The 14436-nt window shown below is 32.6% G+C and overlaps 2 protein-coding genes across 4 annotated transcripts in view; one reads left to right on the top strand and one right to left on the bottom strand.

Annotated features, from left to right (window-relative positions):
• Positions 1 to 1248, bottom strand: part of Cyfip (Cytoplasmic FMR1-interacting protein Sra-1) — a 34035-nt gene extending 32787 nt beyond the window's left edge. Inside the window, exon 1 of one of the 2 annotated variants that reach the window (XM_089713541.1) lies at positions 955 to 1248. In XM_089713541.1, the coding sequence (XP_089569667.1) occupies positions 955 to 1030 (76 nt within the window). In that variant the 5' untranslated portion in view covers positions 1031 to 1248. The remainder of the gene's footprint in view (positions 1 to 954) is intronic. The other variant, XM_089713540.1, reaches the window with a different exon arrangement.
• A 1348-nt stretch (positions 1249 to 2596) lies between these two features.
• CycG (cyclin G) overlaps positions 2597 to 14436 on the top strand; it is a 39069-nt gene continuing 27229 nt past the window's right edge. The window contains exon 1 of one of the 2 annotated variants that reach the window (XM_089713658.1): positions 2597 to 3106. The gene's annotated coding sequence lies outside the window, so the exon portion shown is untranslated. Of the gene's footprint in view, positions 3107 to 3199; positions 3349 to 14436 lie in introns of those variants that run through there. The other variant, XM_089713659.1, reaches the window with a different exon arrangement.

The following is a 14436-nucleotide window of genomic DNA, read 5'->3' as shown; positions in this document are numbered from 1 at the left end:
AAACCAATTAGTTTTTAAGACTTACTAACTTACAGGACCAGGGAATGTAGCTGATTTCAACTTTTGTATAAGCTTATCATTTTATAGGAAATTATTGCTATTTATTTAAAGTGTACTAATTTATATTATTTGTTATCAAATACATAACTAAATAAACCAAGAGATATTTTTGCTGTTATAGTTAATCATTTTATGAAAAGTCTGTTGTTCAAATGTATAACTTCATTGAATTTTCAATATTTTCCTTATACTGACTCTGCTATATAATAAGGATATTTTAGTCCTTAGGCATAGTGTTATGGACTTATTCCGGTCCGCCTAAAGCAAAGGGGGCGCAAAGTAAGGACTTAGTAAATTTTTGATCCAAAGTGAAAAATTTTTATTGCGCGTCGACGGAGCCCCGCTTCGCGGGGCTCCTATTTCTGTGTAGTTTTTTTTTTTAAGAAACCTAACCTAACCTAACCTAATGAAAACCATCAATCTTTGAGGGCTAATATCTCGGCCATTTTTCGATTTTAGAGAAAAGTTGTTCCTATAAAACATGCTTATATTAGCGTAATCTTTTTACGATAAAGCAATAATAAATAGGTGTTATAATCACACCAACTCCATCAAAAATTTTCCAAGTCCTGCGCCCCCTTTGCTTTAGTCCAACCATAGGTTGTGTTTACGACAGAGCAAGTAATATATGTAGTTGCTTACTTATTGATAATGATAATAATATGAGTCATTTTATGATATAATTATGGTTTACTAGCAACTACTGATTAAATGCCTTCTCTTTGGAAACTCGAATTAGAGTAAATTATATTTATAATCTGTATGGTTTCGTAAGTTGCATATTTTTCCGTCGTTTTTGCGGAAATTTAGCCATTGTTTCTCATACATTCATGCGTTTGTAAAAGTAGTATTATAGTATGAAATATATAATGTACCAAGTTCTAATACACTTACCAGGCAAAGTAAGCTCATCCAGAACATCCACATTGCTTAGTGCATCAGACAGGGACACCTTCTCACTAACAGACATTTTATGGACCTTTAATTTCCACCGGAAAGCATATAAATCTTTCAATATGGCTACCAATTAACAGTCAACTAACGATGTAATTAAATATGTAATAATTGACGATAATTAGGTCAAATTATGAAACATTTAAGTAAAACTAACTAATTTCCGAAAATAATTTTATTATAAAAACATTACTGTGACAAATACACATTATTTGACAGATAATAAATTGGCAGCGTAGTTGATAATTGACGGGCCAACTCCCATTAAATGTTACCACTATAGATTATGTTTAAATTTCTACCATTAAGGCCGTTTTTGGGAGACCCAAATGAAATATTTGACAAAAATTGACAAAATGTTTTTAAAAATGGAAAATATTGTCACAAAAAAATGTCAAAACAACGCAGAAACATGTATATTGTAGGTAATTAGAATCAGTGTTCATTTAAATTTATTTATTTTATCACAATCAATTACCTAATGTTATCTAATATAAAAAATTCCCGTGTCACAATGTTAGTCATCATCAAGTTACCATACTCATCCAAAACGGCTGGACCGATTCTCATGAAAGTTTCTTTGCCTATCGGGTAGGTCTGAAAATTGGCCAACATCTATTTTTCATACCCCTAACCTAAGTGAAAATAGTAAGGCAGAACAACGTTTGCCGGGACAGCTAGTAATATATCACATAGATTATTGTCCCGGCTCCTAAAAATGAAAATTAAAAAATATAAAGACTATACTACGGTTATATTTGAGACCGTTACAAAAACGGGATGTTTCATTCACGCTCGGTGTATAATTGTGAAAATACATCGTGTATTCATTACTTTTCCCTAATTGAAAAGCGATGTTTCATATAGTTACTATAGATTTTTGTATATTCGGTTTACTCTTCACCTAACCTACCTTTGCTGAAAACACTGAAAAATACAAAATTAATAGGTGTAGGTACATACAATACACGATGATAATAATATCTAATTGAGAAATCAAAAAAAAAAATGATATAATTCGATCATGAGGTGGGATTCGAAGTTCGAACTCGCGGCTTTTTTTCATACTGGGGGAGGAATAAGCCGTAAGAAAGCGAGACGGATACGATTGATATCAGATATCAGGATGGACCGTTTACAAGCAAAAAGACGGAGTCGAAATGGGTATTTATGTTGTATTTTTTCTTAGAGCATACCAAGTTGGTTTATTACTCTAAGTATTTTTTTGAAGTGAAACTTCTTTATCGGGGTTGGAAAAAAATTAAGTGTAACATTTTTTCTTTACGCGTTACATTTTTCCGTTACGCGCCATCTTTTTCTTATCCCTACCACGCGTGATTCGACGTATTTCTGTAAAGTTGCATAAAGTAAATTATTTTTTGAAAAATAAGGTCATAAAGAAGTTTCACTTCTTACGTGTGTACATTCATTATTGATATGATATTAATTCTTTATTTATAGTTAAATAAATTTTATCTAAATTAAACAATAGGTGAAACTCCCTCATAGTACTAAATTCTACCATTGAAGCAGTTGTTGATATAAGAATTGTATAGGATGGCAACATCGTAACATTCTTTGTTTACTGCGCTAGTCGATCAAAACAATTTTAGTTTTTTACAAGACAGGAATCAGTTGCGTTTTATATTGTGTATTTACTTGTATCTATTGTATAGTTAACAAATATTAGTTTTTTATCAGTTGTTTTAAAGTAATAAACAACAGGAATATAGAATAGAAAGTCTTTATATTCAATCGGGTTGAATTTTATAAATTCGTTAAATTTCTTTGTTAGCTTTCGCGAATAGTGACGCGACGTTGCCGCTCTTACTTGTGTAACTTTCAATAACAACGAGAGGCTTTTAAGTTGTAATATTACAAAAATTACAACTAATTTTGTAATAACATTCCATCTAACTGTTAAAAAGTAATGATCCAGTGTCTTGAAATGTGTATTTTGGAACAATCTTCATTTTCTGACGCAATAACGGTTTGGCAACAGCGCGCGGAGCTGGAGTGAATACGCCTATACAAATGTATTAAAAAGCCAATTGGAACAAACAGTTCCTTCACACTTTCTCCATTGAATGAGGTAAGAATTTTTTTAAATTATTTTTGTATAAAAAAAAATTAAAGTTCATTTTTAATAAAATAAAAGTTTCGTATTAGCAATTCAAGTTTCCCGCGCGATGACGTAATCGTCTAAAAATGGTCGTCCATATTGAATTCGGATTTGACAACTAGTCATCTGTTGAGATCGCTATTCGCTAGCGACTTATTTCAACACAGTGAAAGATATTTAATCCAACTCACAGGCGGTTTTTAACAATCCGGGTAAGTTTTTAATTGCTAATACGAGTATATTTAAGTTAAAAATGTATTGAATTTGCGAAAATTGATTTACGTCACTAACATAACCTCAATCTTTAATGTTCTTCGATTCTACCTACTTGAAGAACCCGATTTTTTAGGTCAACCAGTGTCATCTTTATATTGAATACCATATTCATTGCTATTTCGTGCTTAAAATAACATTATTTTATAAAAAGACAACTATTTTTCATAAAATATTGTACAACTCTCTAGTTGGTATTTAACGTATATTTCTTCATAAAAATTGGTATTCATAACTGAATTTATCTAAAATTATCACTTTAATCGTATATAAAAGTGAAACGTTAAAAGTTTGCACAGTAACTTTGACTGAAAGTTAAGTTGTCTAGAAATTTCTACATATTGGTTATATTTAACCTATAAAGAACTTGTTCTGACATGTCATAGAGTTAACAAGAGTGATTCATATTCGATTAACCAAAAATGAAAAAATTAAATGATAATCATATAAGAAAACATAAAAATCTTAATAAATTGTCCGTTTTTCTGCTTATCACTACATAGTATAAAACAAAGTCGCTTTCTCTGTCCCTATGTCCCTATGTATGCTTAAATCTTTAAAACTACGCAACGGATTTTGATACGGCTTTTTAATAGATAGAGTGATTCAAGAGGAAGGTTTTGGTATACAATTTATTACATTTTAAAAAAAGCGGGCGAAGCCGCGGGTGGAATGCTAGTTTAACATAAAATTAATAATCATAAACTCTAATTTTTAAGTTTTTATGAAAAAATTTGAGCTATCAAATGAATTTTTTTTTATTAAAAGCCATCTGCTATTTGAGCAAAGGGCAGATGTGAAAATATTATTTGCATATAGTATGTAGGACAGATGTTGAGGTTTTTTAAGTAACTTTGTATATGCCACCTGGTGTCAATCGTTCTACATGATTGAATCATAAGTTTAAAGCAGACTAGTTGTGCCCCACGGCTGCGCTTGTGAAATAGAATTGTAGAAAATAAGTGTTTTGGTTAATTTTCAAATAGCTGAATCTAATTTGACATGACTTTAATAGCAGATAGTATTCATCCTATTTTTCAATCCTTGGTTAAAACTTATTCATCGAATAACGTATTAAACTACCATTTCAAAAATATATTATATTTGTCCGTATTTGACAGTTTACAGGTGACATTTTAAAATGTTCCTGTAATACTTTATTGGACGGATAAATTTTAACCAACGATTGAAAAATCGGCCCTTAATAACGTAATGGCACCGAATTCCGACCACTGATTGATACGGCTAAATGAATCCTTTAAAAGATAAATTAAATACTCTAGATGTCATAAGAAAAAATGATATTATGAAAGATTACGAACTTATATTTTAAAATATGCACATAATTGTATTTCATAATGGCTTTTTATTACTTAAATTTGGATTTTAACTGTCACGACTGGAAATTAACTGAAAGCACCATTTTCCGACCGACTGAGTACAAATGCACGTGTTTCCGACCACTGAGTAGCTAGATTCCGACCAGCCAAATATTTTCTACTAAAATCAACTTTATGATAATAGAAATACAATGGAAATTCGTAAAAACCCGTTTCGTCTTTTCACTGCATCACGCGTACGCGTGGACCGATTTCGATAATTCTTTTTTTATTATATTACTTGAAGTACGAGGATGGTTCTTATGGAGAGATATTTTAAATATGTACCACGGGCGAAGCCGGGGCGGACCGCTAGTTTTAAATAATATTTGAGCATTTATTAACTCTATGTTAGACTGTAGTAGTTCACTGGTCATCCACACTAATTTAGAATGTCCCATTGACTACTTTGCCCAATTCTAAAATCCATTTCACCAAAAGTATTATTTCAGCTAATGAGAATACTTCAGCCTCTTTTTTATCACTCATGATGATGACCTGAAATAAACGCATGCAATTTCACTCAAGCACAGCGCAAGCAAAAGCAACCCAGTTGGACGGAAACAGGGAAATAAATCGCACCTAGATTCCGACCAAACCTACATTTGCGTAATAAAGCCTCTAAACCGAAATTGATATTCATTTTTAGTTCATTTCTATTTCATATGTACACTTATAAAGATCTCACAATTTCGTAGTTATGCAATTATGTGTCAAAAACGTAAAATATAGGGTTTTTAAACCAGACCGGTCTTTGTAAATGAATAACAAAAAAATCATAAAAGAGTGTCAGTTAAAACGAATATTACAAATAATCCATTAAAGTTAGTATTGGTCGCATACAGGTGTTGTATGTAAGCATAGCGTTTAGAATAAATAACTTAATACGAAACCTCCACAAAACAACATGCATAATAGAAAATTACCTTCTTTTAAAATGTGCGAAATTCCTTTTACCGACCGATTCGGTCGGATTTCGGAATGTTGTTATTTTGACAAGCTCCTCATTCCGTCCATAATTATTTGTCCAAAAAAACCTATAAAAACACGCTATCTTGGCATGTATATTTTAAAATTAATAATTTAAAACACCAATAAAACGTTTAAAGTAAATTAACCACAAACTTACCAGAGTATTTAGCGTAAAAATCCAAATGTTTATTTTCACCGTTTTATGTTTTTTTCGCATTCAATCCAATACAAACTACACCCTCGCCTAGCTTTTCTTGGATTGACGAAATGTCGGTTAAAATTTGAAACCCAATTTTGGACAGATGACGTACGATAAGTGATTGGATCGAAAGCCTTCAGTTTCACGAATGTCGCGCGTATTTTAAACGTTTTATCAAATAAAAATCAAAATGGTCGGATAGAGGAGGCTAGTCGGAAACCGGTGCCGTTACGTTATTATAAATTGCGAAAGTTTGAGCGGATGGATGATTGTTTGTTACTCTTTCACATACTACTGAATCAATTACAATCAAATTTAGTATGTAGGTAGCTGAAGACCCACATTAAGACATAGGCTTTTATCCTAGAAATCCCACAGGATCAGGAACTATGCGGTTTTTCTATGAAAATGCGGGCGGAAATCTTATTATGAAATAAATTAAATGGCTGACAAGTTTTTTAACATATAAGTATGTTACATGGATTGTTGTCCACTATCCTAATTATAAATAAAAAATCATATTTTGTAGGCCGTAAAATTTATGCAATTTGAGTAAAATATAAAAGAGATACCAAAGAAATTTCTATCACATTACTCAGAACAATTATTTATGTGAACCTAGAAATTTCTCTTGAAATAATAAATACAATGAGAATTTCAAACTGTCATCTCAACGCAGTAATGCTAGATAAGAAAATAGTGCTTTTGATAAAAACTGAGATCTAGGGCACAGCTGTGGTAATGCTTATCTAGGGATAATGTAGGTCTTAGATTAGGTATCGAGGTTAGTTTTTTTTTATCGGCATATAGGTAACTAGCTTTCCGCCCGCGGCTTCGCCCGCGCAGTCAAAGAAAAACCTGCATAGTTCCCGTTCCCGTGGGATTTCCAGGATTGCGTCATTTTCCCGGGATAAAAAGTAGCCTATGTCCTTTCTCGGGTGTCAAAATATCTCCATACCAAATTTCATGAAAATTGGTTCAGTAGTTTAGGCGTGATTGAGTAACAGACAGACAGACAGAGTTACTTTCGCATTTATAATATTAGTATGGATGTCAGTTAATAAAATAAAGGAAACTTTTGCCTTGCCAAATTGTATAAGTGAAGTACCATGTCTCAAAGTGGGGTAAGGGGCAGATGCATTATACATCTGTTTCACTGATCGATTTTCTTTAGGGATAAGTAGGTGATCAGCCTTCTGTGTCCTACCAGACCAAGATGTTTTTATTCCTCGTCTCCACCGGGAATCGAACGCGGGACCCCTCGGTGTTACGCTCACGCGTCAACCACTGTACCGAGGAGGCGGTCAAATTGTATGGAATATACATATTTTTGAAGTATTAGAAGGTTTATTCACATTTCAATATATTATACTTAGGGCTGATTTTTCAATCCTTGGTTAAAACTCATTCGTCGAATAATGTATAAAACTATCATTTTAAAAACGTAGTCTAATTGCCCGTATTTGACAGTTTACGTGACATTTTAATATTATCGTGTAATACTTTATTGGACGGATAAGTTTTATCCAAGCATTGAAAAATCAGCCCTTAATATTATAAAGCTGAAGAGTTTGCTGGCAGAACATGCTAATCTCAGGAACCACGGACCCAGTTTCAAACTCAAACTCAAACATTCATTTATTCAATTAGACTACTATTTAGTAGCACTTTCGAATCGTCATTACATAGTATTTTAACATTTACCACCGATTCGGAAAGCAGTATCTATGGAGAAGAATCGGCAAGAAACTCTTTTAAATAATGTCAATAAATTTACATAATATGTAACTTATATCTACCTAACTACATAATATGCCAAAGAACTGTCCTGTGGTTTTTACGCGACAACCCTCCATGGGTCTTTATCGTCCATATATTCCTGAATATATTCCTGTTTGAAAAATTATATCACTGTTAGATAGTCCATTTATCTAGGTAGGCTATTGGCCATATATCATATTATGCTAAGACCAATAGGAGCGGAGCGGGTAAAACCGTAAGGCTCTGTTAGTTATTAATTATTATGTGCCTTCTTAATTATTTTCATACATATCCAATATTATATTATGTACCTATTGCAGTCCACCAAAAAACGGAAGTAATTCTATACAATATGTATATACGTAGTTAAATAGTCAATTTGTCTCATTCAGTCCTTGATAAGTAATCAATTGCGCGAACACCTGTGTAAATATGAAACTGCGCAATTTGGCGAACCAAAATGGTATGTGATATCAATTGAGAGTAAAATGAGGTCACAGCCGATTGTGGCGATGCGTAAATAGAAGTCATTTAATTATTATGGACAAATAATATAGTAAAATATTGTTAAGTAGAATAAAATTGATAATTTCGGGAACTATTTGTTTGAATTAGAAATGTATTTTTCGTTTGATAGTCCATTTATTGAGAAAGACAATAAAAAAGTTGAAGAGTTACCGGAATACTGTTTATTTATTTATATTTATATAAGAGTTATGGGCTCAAAATGAACAATTATTTTTGTATTAGTTTACCTGTTGCAAAGAAATTATGTATAATTAAAAAATATTATGAGCAGATATCGGTCAGCTTCTTACATAAAAAACAATATTTTATTTTCTATAGAATACAGATATCCTACGGTTTTAAAATAGTATGTTTGCCAATCCGGACTATAATAAAACTTTATTCAAAATTTTATAAAGTTTTGATTCAGTATTCTTGTATGAAACAGTTACAAACATCCATTCTCACGAATATTAGCGTTCATTAATTTTATACTAATTTTAGTGCCATAGTAGGAACTAGGAAGTAGGTAAAGATGAGAAAATTGAAAAACAATTTATTGTTTATTGGCATCCGCGTTTAATTTACAAGGAATTTGCATCAAATTACAGATAAAAAGAGTTGAATATTTTCACGACAAGATTTTCCGTTTTACAGAAAAAACGTTCAAAGTCCAAATCATTGATAATGTTCACAAAAGTAGTGTTATGTAACTATGTATATTTGTACTACATTTATTAAGAAATTTAATATTTATATTTTAACTAATTTAAAACGCACTAAATGAGGGTGGTCAAGGTTAGATAAAAATTGTTAATGTTTTCTACAAATTAATGTAATTCAAAATGTTGTATCTACAAGCTAGATAGTAGATACATAAAATTCTCGCTTCAAAATGTTTTGAACTTTTTTTAGAAATAGCTTGACCCATATTTATTAAACTAATGTAGATAGGTATATGCAATAGGTCTGAGTATAGTAATATTATTTAAATAAAAACTGATAAGGGTGTCCTGGGCAGAACAACGTTTGCTGGGTCACCTAGTAGTATTCATGATAATTTTAAACCTTTGCTAATCCGACGATTTATGGCGCGAGGGCAAGGGCAGGCACGTAGTCATATTAGACCTCATAATTCAAAATGTTTAAGGGGAATGAAAAGAAAGCCGTTTTTTATATGTAACATTATTGATTATCATTTATTAATGCGGTAAAAATTTATCAATACAATGAGAACTTCTTTTCTACATGAGGCAGCAAAGTGTATCGAAATACACTTTGCTGCCTCGTTAACCATCTAAAGATATATAAGTTTTCTATTGAACAAAGTGATGGAATAGGTAATTTATATTCAGACACGAAACAGCGTAACATACTACACACTATATTACATACATATGTATATCTAATCTATGTACAAACGACTCTATTAAAATAGACTCTGTTTCAATGTCATAAGGTCCATATTTGTTTAAGAACATGTTTCACAGGGCCCCTGATAAATACGTATATAAATAAACACGTTATAATCGACTCTATTTCAATGGTATCAGATTCATGTAAATCGATATTAAGATGTACATTTAAAAATAGAGCCTATTGCATTGTGAAAAGGTTTAAATTTGTTTATCAACGGTGTATAGGGTCCATGCTAATTGTAAAAAAAGTTCTTAAAATAGTCTCTATTTCAACAACATAAAGATGTATAGAACAATAGCGCCTATGCAATTGTAATAAGGTTCAAATTTGTTTTTCATCATGTTAAATAGGGCCCCTGATAACAGCCAACTCTGAGCCAAGGCTGACTGGTTTAGCGATCGCCAAAAACAACTGATAAGGCCTTGACCATCTAAATGTATTATATTTAAATTTTTTTAGGGTTCCGTAGCCAAAATGGCAAAAACGGAACCCTTATAGTTTCGTCATGTCCGTCTGTCCGTCTGTCCGTCTGTCCGTCTGTCACAGCCGATTTACTCGGAAACTATAAGTACTACAGTGATGAAATTTGATGGGAATATGTGTTGTATGAACCGCTACAAAAATATGACACTAAATAGTAAAAAAAAGAATTGGGGGTGGGGCCCCCCATACATGTAACTGAGGGATGAAATTTTTTTTTTCGATGTACATACCCGTGTGGGGTATCAATGGAAAGGTCTTTTAAAATGATATAAAGTTTTCTAAAAAACATTTTTCTTAAAGTGAACGGTTTTTGAGATATCAGCTCTCAAAGTCGTAAAAAGTATGTCCCCCCCCCTCTATTTTTATAACTACGGGGTATAAAATTCTAAAAAAAATAGAGGTGATGCATGCTAATTAACTCTTTCAACGATTTTTGGTTTGATCAAAGTATCTCTTATAGTTTTTGAGATAGGTTGATTTAACTGTAATTTATTATATTTGCTGCTACGGAACCCTTTGTGCGCGAGCCCGACTCGCACTTGGCCGGTTTTATTATCCGATTACGCCAGATCGAGGATTAGGTTTTTTGCGTTTTGACCATTTCTTGGTATGATAAAAAATAAGAAGAAAAAAATACGCAAAGAATAAGGATCAATTCCTCATTAATTAATGAAATTAGTATTTAGGAAAATGGATCTAGGTATACTAATATTATAAATGCGAAAGTCTGTCTGTCTATCTGTCACGCTTTCCCAGGGCATCGATTTTGATGAAATTGAAATGAATATATGATTAATTTATAATAAAGGGTTTATATAGGGAATGAAATTTATGCTAATGATCCCTTCAGTTGTTTTTAAGACGCTTTTATTAGCTTCACCTGTATGTTTGTAACCGACTCCTTTAGACTCGATTTTGACCCACTTTACACAGACAGATTAAATAAAAGCTTTGTACACATATCAACAATCGGTGACTATACAATAATTTCAATAGGCGTGTTTTTTACTTTTTTAAACTGCTTTTCTTATGTATGTAGTTACCATACTGTTTGTTATTTGTTTACTGTGGGCGTAGTTATTAAAACTATGTTCTTTTTAACCGACTTCAAAAAAAGGAGGTGCGACTTCAAATCTATACCTTACTTACTAAAAATATTTAGTAAATAGCACATCTAAATAATATGTAGTAATGAATAATATCGAATCTTTTGTATTTTTTACTTTTTCGTTTTTGACGTCGATTTTTTTAACGTAGTTATTTTTATGTACTGTGGCTATAGTCATGCGTCGTATGAGTGATGCGTCACGTTCACGTAGCACAGCCTTAAGCCTTGTAAATGATGCTACTTTCATTTTTATGTAGCTGTGAGTTGTGACTTGTGACTTGGTTGAGGTCGATTTTATAATATCATCTACATACCTATTAATAATCGTAGGATATATTATTCTAACTAAGCTTTGTTATTTACTTCTTCTAAGTGGAAACATAATGTTTTAACTTTTATATAAATTGGCATATTATTTCCTCAAATACAATTAATATTAATATTTAACACTAGCTGTGCCGCGCGGTTTCACCCGCGTGGCTTCGCTCCTGTTGGTCTAGCGTGATGATATATAAATAGCCTATAGCCTTCCTCGATAAATGGGCTATCTAACACCGAAAGAATTTTTCAAATCGGACCAGTAGTTCCCGAGATTAGCGCGTTCAAACAAACAAACAAACCCTTTATAATATTAGTAGATAAAGATTTTAAAGCTCAAGTATTTGTTTTCTTGTACGCGCCAAGTTCAGGAACCACGGGTCAGATTTGATAAATTATTTCACTGTTCGACAGTCCATTTATCGAGGAAGGCTGTATATCATCACGCTAAGGCCAATAGGAGCGGAGCACTGCGCGTAAAACCGCTGGGCACAGCTAGTGTTAGTATAGAAATAGAAAAATCATTTACAAATAGACGACCTTACAATTAATAATATTCAATATAAATTCCCATAGTGGAACACATACTCGCTTTCAATGAAACAAGCAATGTCGCGAGTCAAGGTGAGGCGCGAGGTCTGTGCGTCTGTCTCTCTCGCGCGCCCTTGCGTTCGCGTGTGTGCGAGCGAGACGGGTGTATTTTGACATTTGTTCAGTAGGTGTACAGGATTTTTTTTGAACTGCGCAAAGTTTGTAGTGATTTTTTTTGCGAATGTTTTTGCACTGATTTTTTTTAGCAGATGATAATTAATAACTAGTTGTTCTACACGCCCATGTAGATTCGTGATAATAAGTAATAAAAAAAGCCTGTAACTAGCTTTCTGCCCCCTGCTTCGCGTGCGTAGACAATCAGGAAATTCCCTTCTCATCTCATAGAAAATCGGACACTCAGCTAATAGTATAAAAAGTCATTTATTTTAGATATCTCCGATACTAACAAGTTACACTTTTAAAATATTTTCTACTAGCTGTCCTCCCCGGCTTCGCCCGTGGTACATATTTGTTTTCTCTACATAAGAACCATCCTCGTACTTCAAGGAATATAATAAAAAAATAATTATCGAAATCGGTCCACCCGTTCACACGTGATGCCGTGACAACGCGAAACGGTTTTCATTTTTACTATAGATAGAAGATAAACATACTTACAGGCAAACTATAAGATACCTAGGACCTACCTATAGTTAAAATAAACCTCTCTCATTTCATCTTTAATGATCAATACCTATTTATATCCGATAATGTTTTTGTTTATCTGACACCTCAAAGCTATGGAAATGTGCCATCTTTTCAAATTGCGCAATCCAAGGTTTCGAATGAAACATTCACTGAGAATATTACAATGTCTATGACCTGTGTTTTAAACAATATGTAAAAATAGATCGGCTTGTGTGTGTTTGCCTCATAGTGTATCCGATCCGGGTGGTTTTAAATTGAGTGTAATAGATTGAGTAATTGTTAGTTGATAGACTAGTTGTGCTGTGCGGTTTTATCCGCGGATGAAGCTGCAAAGCAAGTATTTCTATGGCTAATTTGTTAATTGTGCTATAAGCTACATAACTGCCAAGTATCATCAAAATCCGTTCAGTGGTTTTCGCGTGAAAGAGTAACATACATTGTAACAATATTTTGCGTTTATAATATTGTCAGGATGACTATCCATACTAATATTATTAAGCTGAAATTAGTTGCTACGCGCTAATCATATGAACTATTGGAACTATTCGAACTAAAAAAATACGTTAGTGTCAATAAGAAAAAACTATTTAGATATTATTATATATTTACAAATATCTCTATCTTTCGCTGAAACGACCAATCGGAACATGTATTTTCTGGATCAGTATATAGACGTCTTCTAAATATATAACTATCTTTATCTATGTATATTTCTCACATTTTTATTGCATCAATTGAACCAAAATATAATGAAGCAACAACTATTTTTAACCTCATAAGTTCGGAAGAGCGTGGGCGGCGTTCTCAATTAAAATATTTTTTAAATATATCGCTATACCTTGACATATATAGTGTTGTTTAAAATGCTCTGGAAATAACGATAAGCCACATTCGTAATACGTATTATGTGTACTGTCAACCGACTACCAAAAAAGGAGGCTATGCATTTTATTGTATTTTAAGTGACGTTACCAAAAATGGAGATTCGAAATGAGTAATGACTAATGAGTCAATAATTTTGTATCCTTAAGCCTCTATAATACGCTAAGATTATATGATATGATTTTTTGTCTGGAGAAAGTTAGGAGGTGGAAAATGGAATATCTCATTTCCATGGGTATTTCCTTATACAGGTGAAACAGGTTTACTATACAGTGTGTCCGGACATGACATACCGATATTTGAAGGGGCTATTCTCCAGGTATTTTTATCGACAATTCAACCCCTCTACAGTCCCCTACCTCACCCCCCTCAAAATGGCAAACCTATCAATTCGGATAGTGAATTTATGAAAATTGTAATAACTTCGAAAGTGAGTGTCACAAAATACTAAATTTGGTTTTATTTGAACAATAACAAGTTATTCTAGGGACCACTAAACAAATTTAATTGATAAGAGTGATGAAACATACTTTAAAAAATTCGACAACCATTTTGAGGGGGGTGAGGTAGGGGACTGTAGAGGGGTTGAATTGTCGATAAAAATACCTGGAGAATAGCCCCTTCAAATATCGGTATGTCATGTCCGGACACACTGTTTAGTTTTTGGCAACAGCTAGTAAAATTTTGAAATCAAGACTTAGATCCACAAGTAAAGATGGATGGCCTGTTAACTGATTTTAAACGCGATTAATTCATCATA

This window comes from Colias philodice, chromosome 31 (genome assembly GCF_061535455.1).
Source record: "Colias philodice isolate Cphi_HAF_F1 chromosome 31, ilColPhil1 Martin Lab GWU primary, whole genome shotgun sequence".
Classification (NCBI taxonomy): domain Eukaryota; kingdom Metazoa; phylum Arthropoda; class Insecta; order Lepidoptera; family Pieridae; genus Colias; species Colias philodice.
The sequence above is the reverse complement of the archived record's forward strand: the minus strand, read 5'-3'. Positions and strand labels throughout refer to the sequence as shown.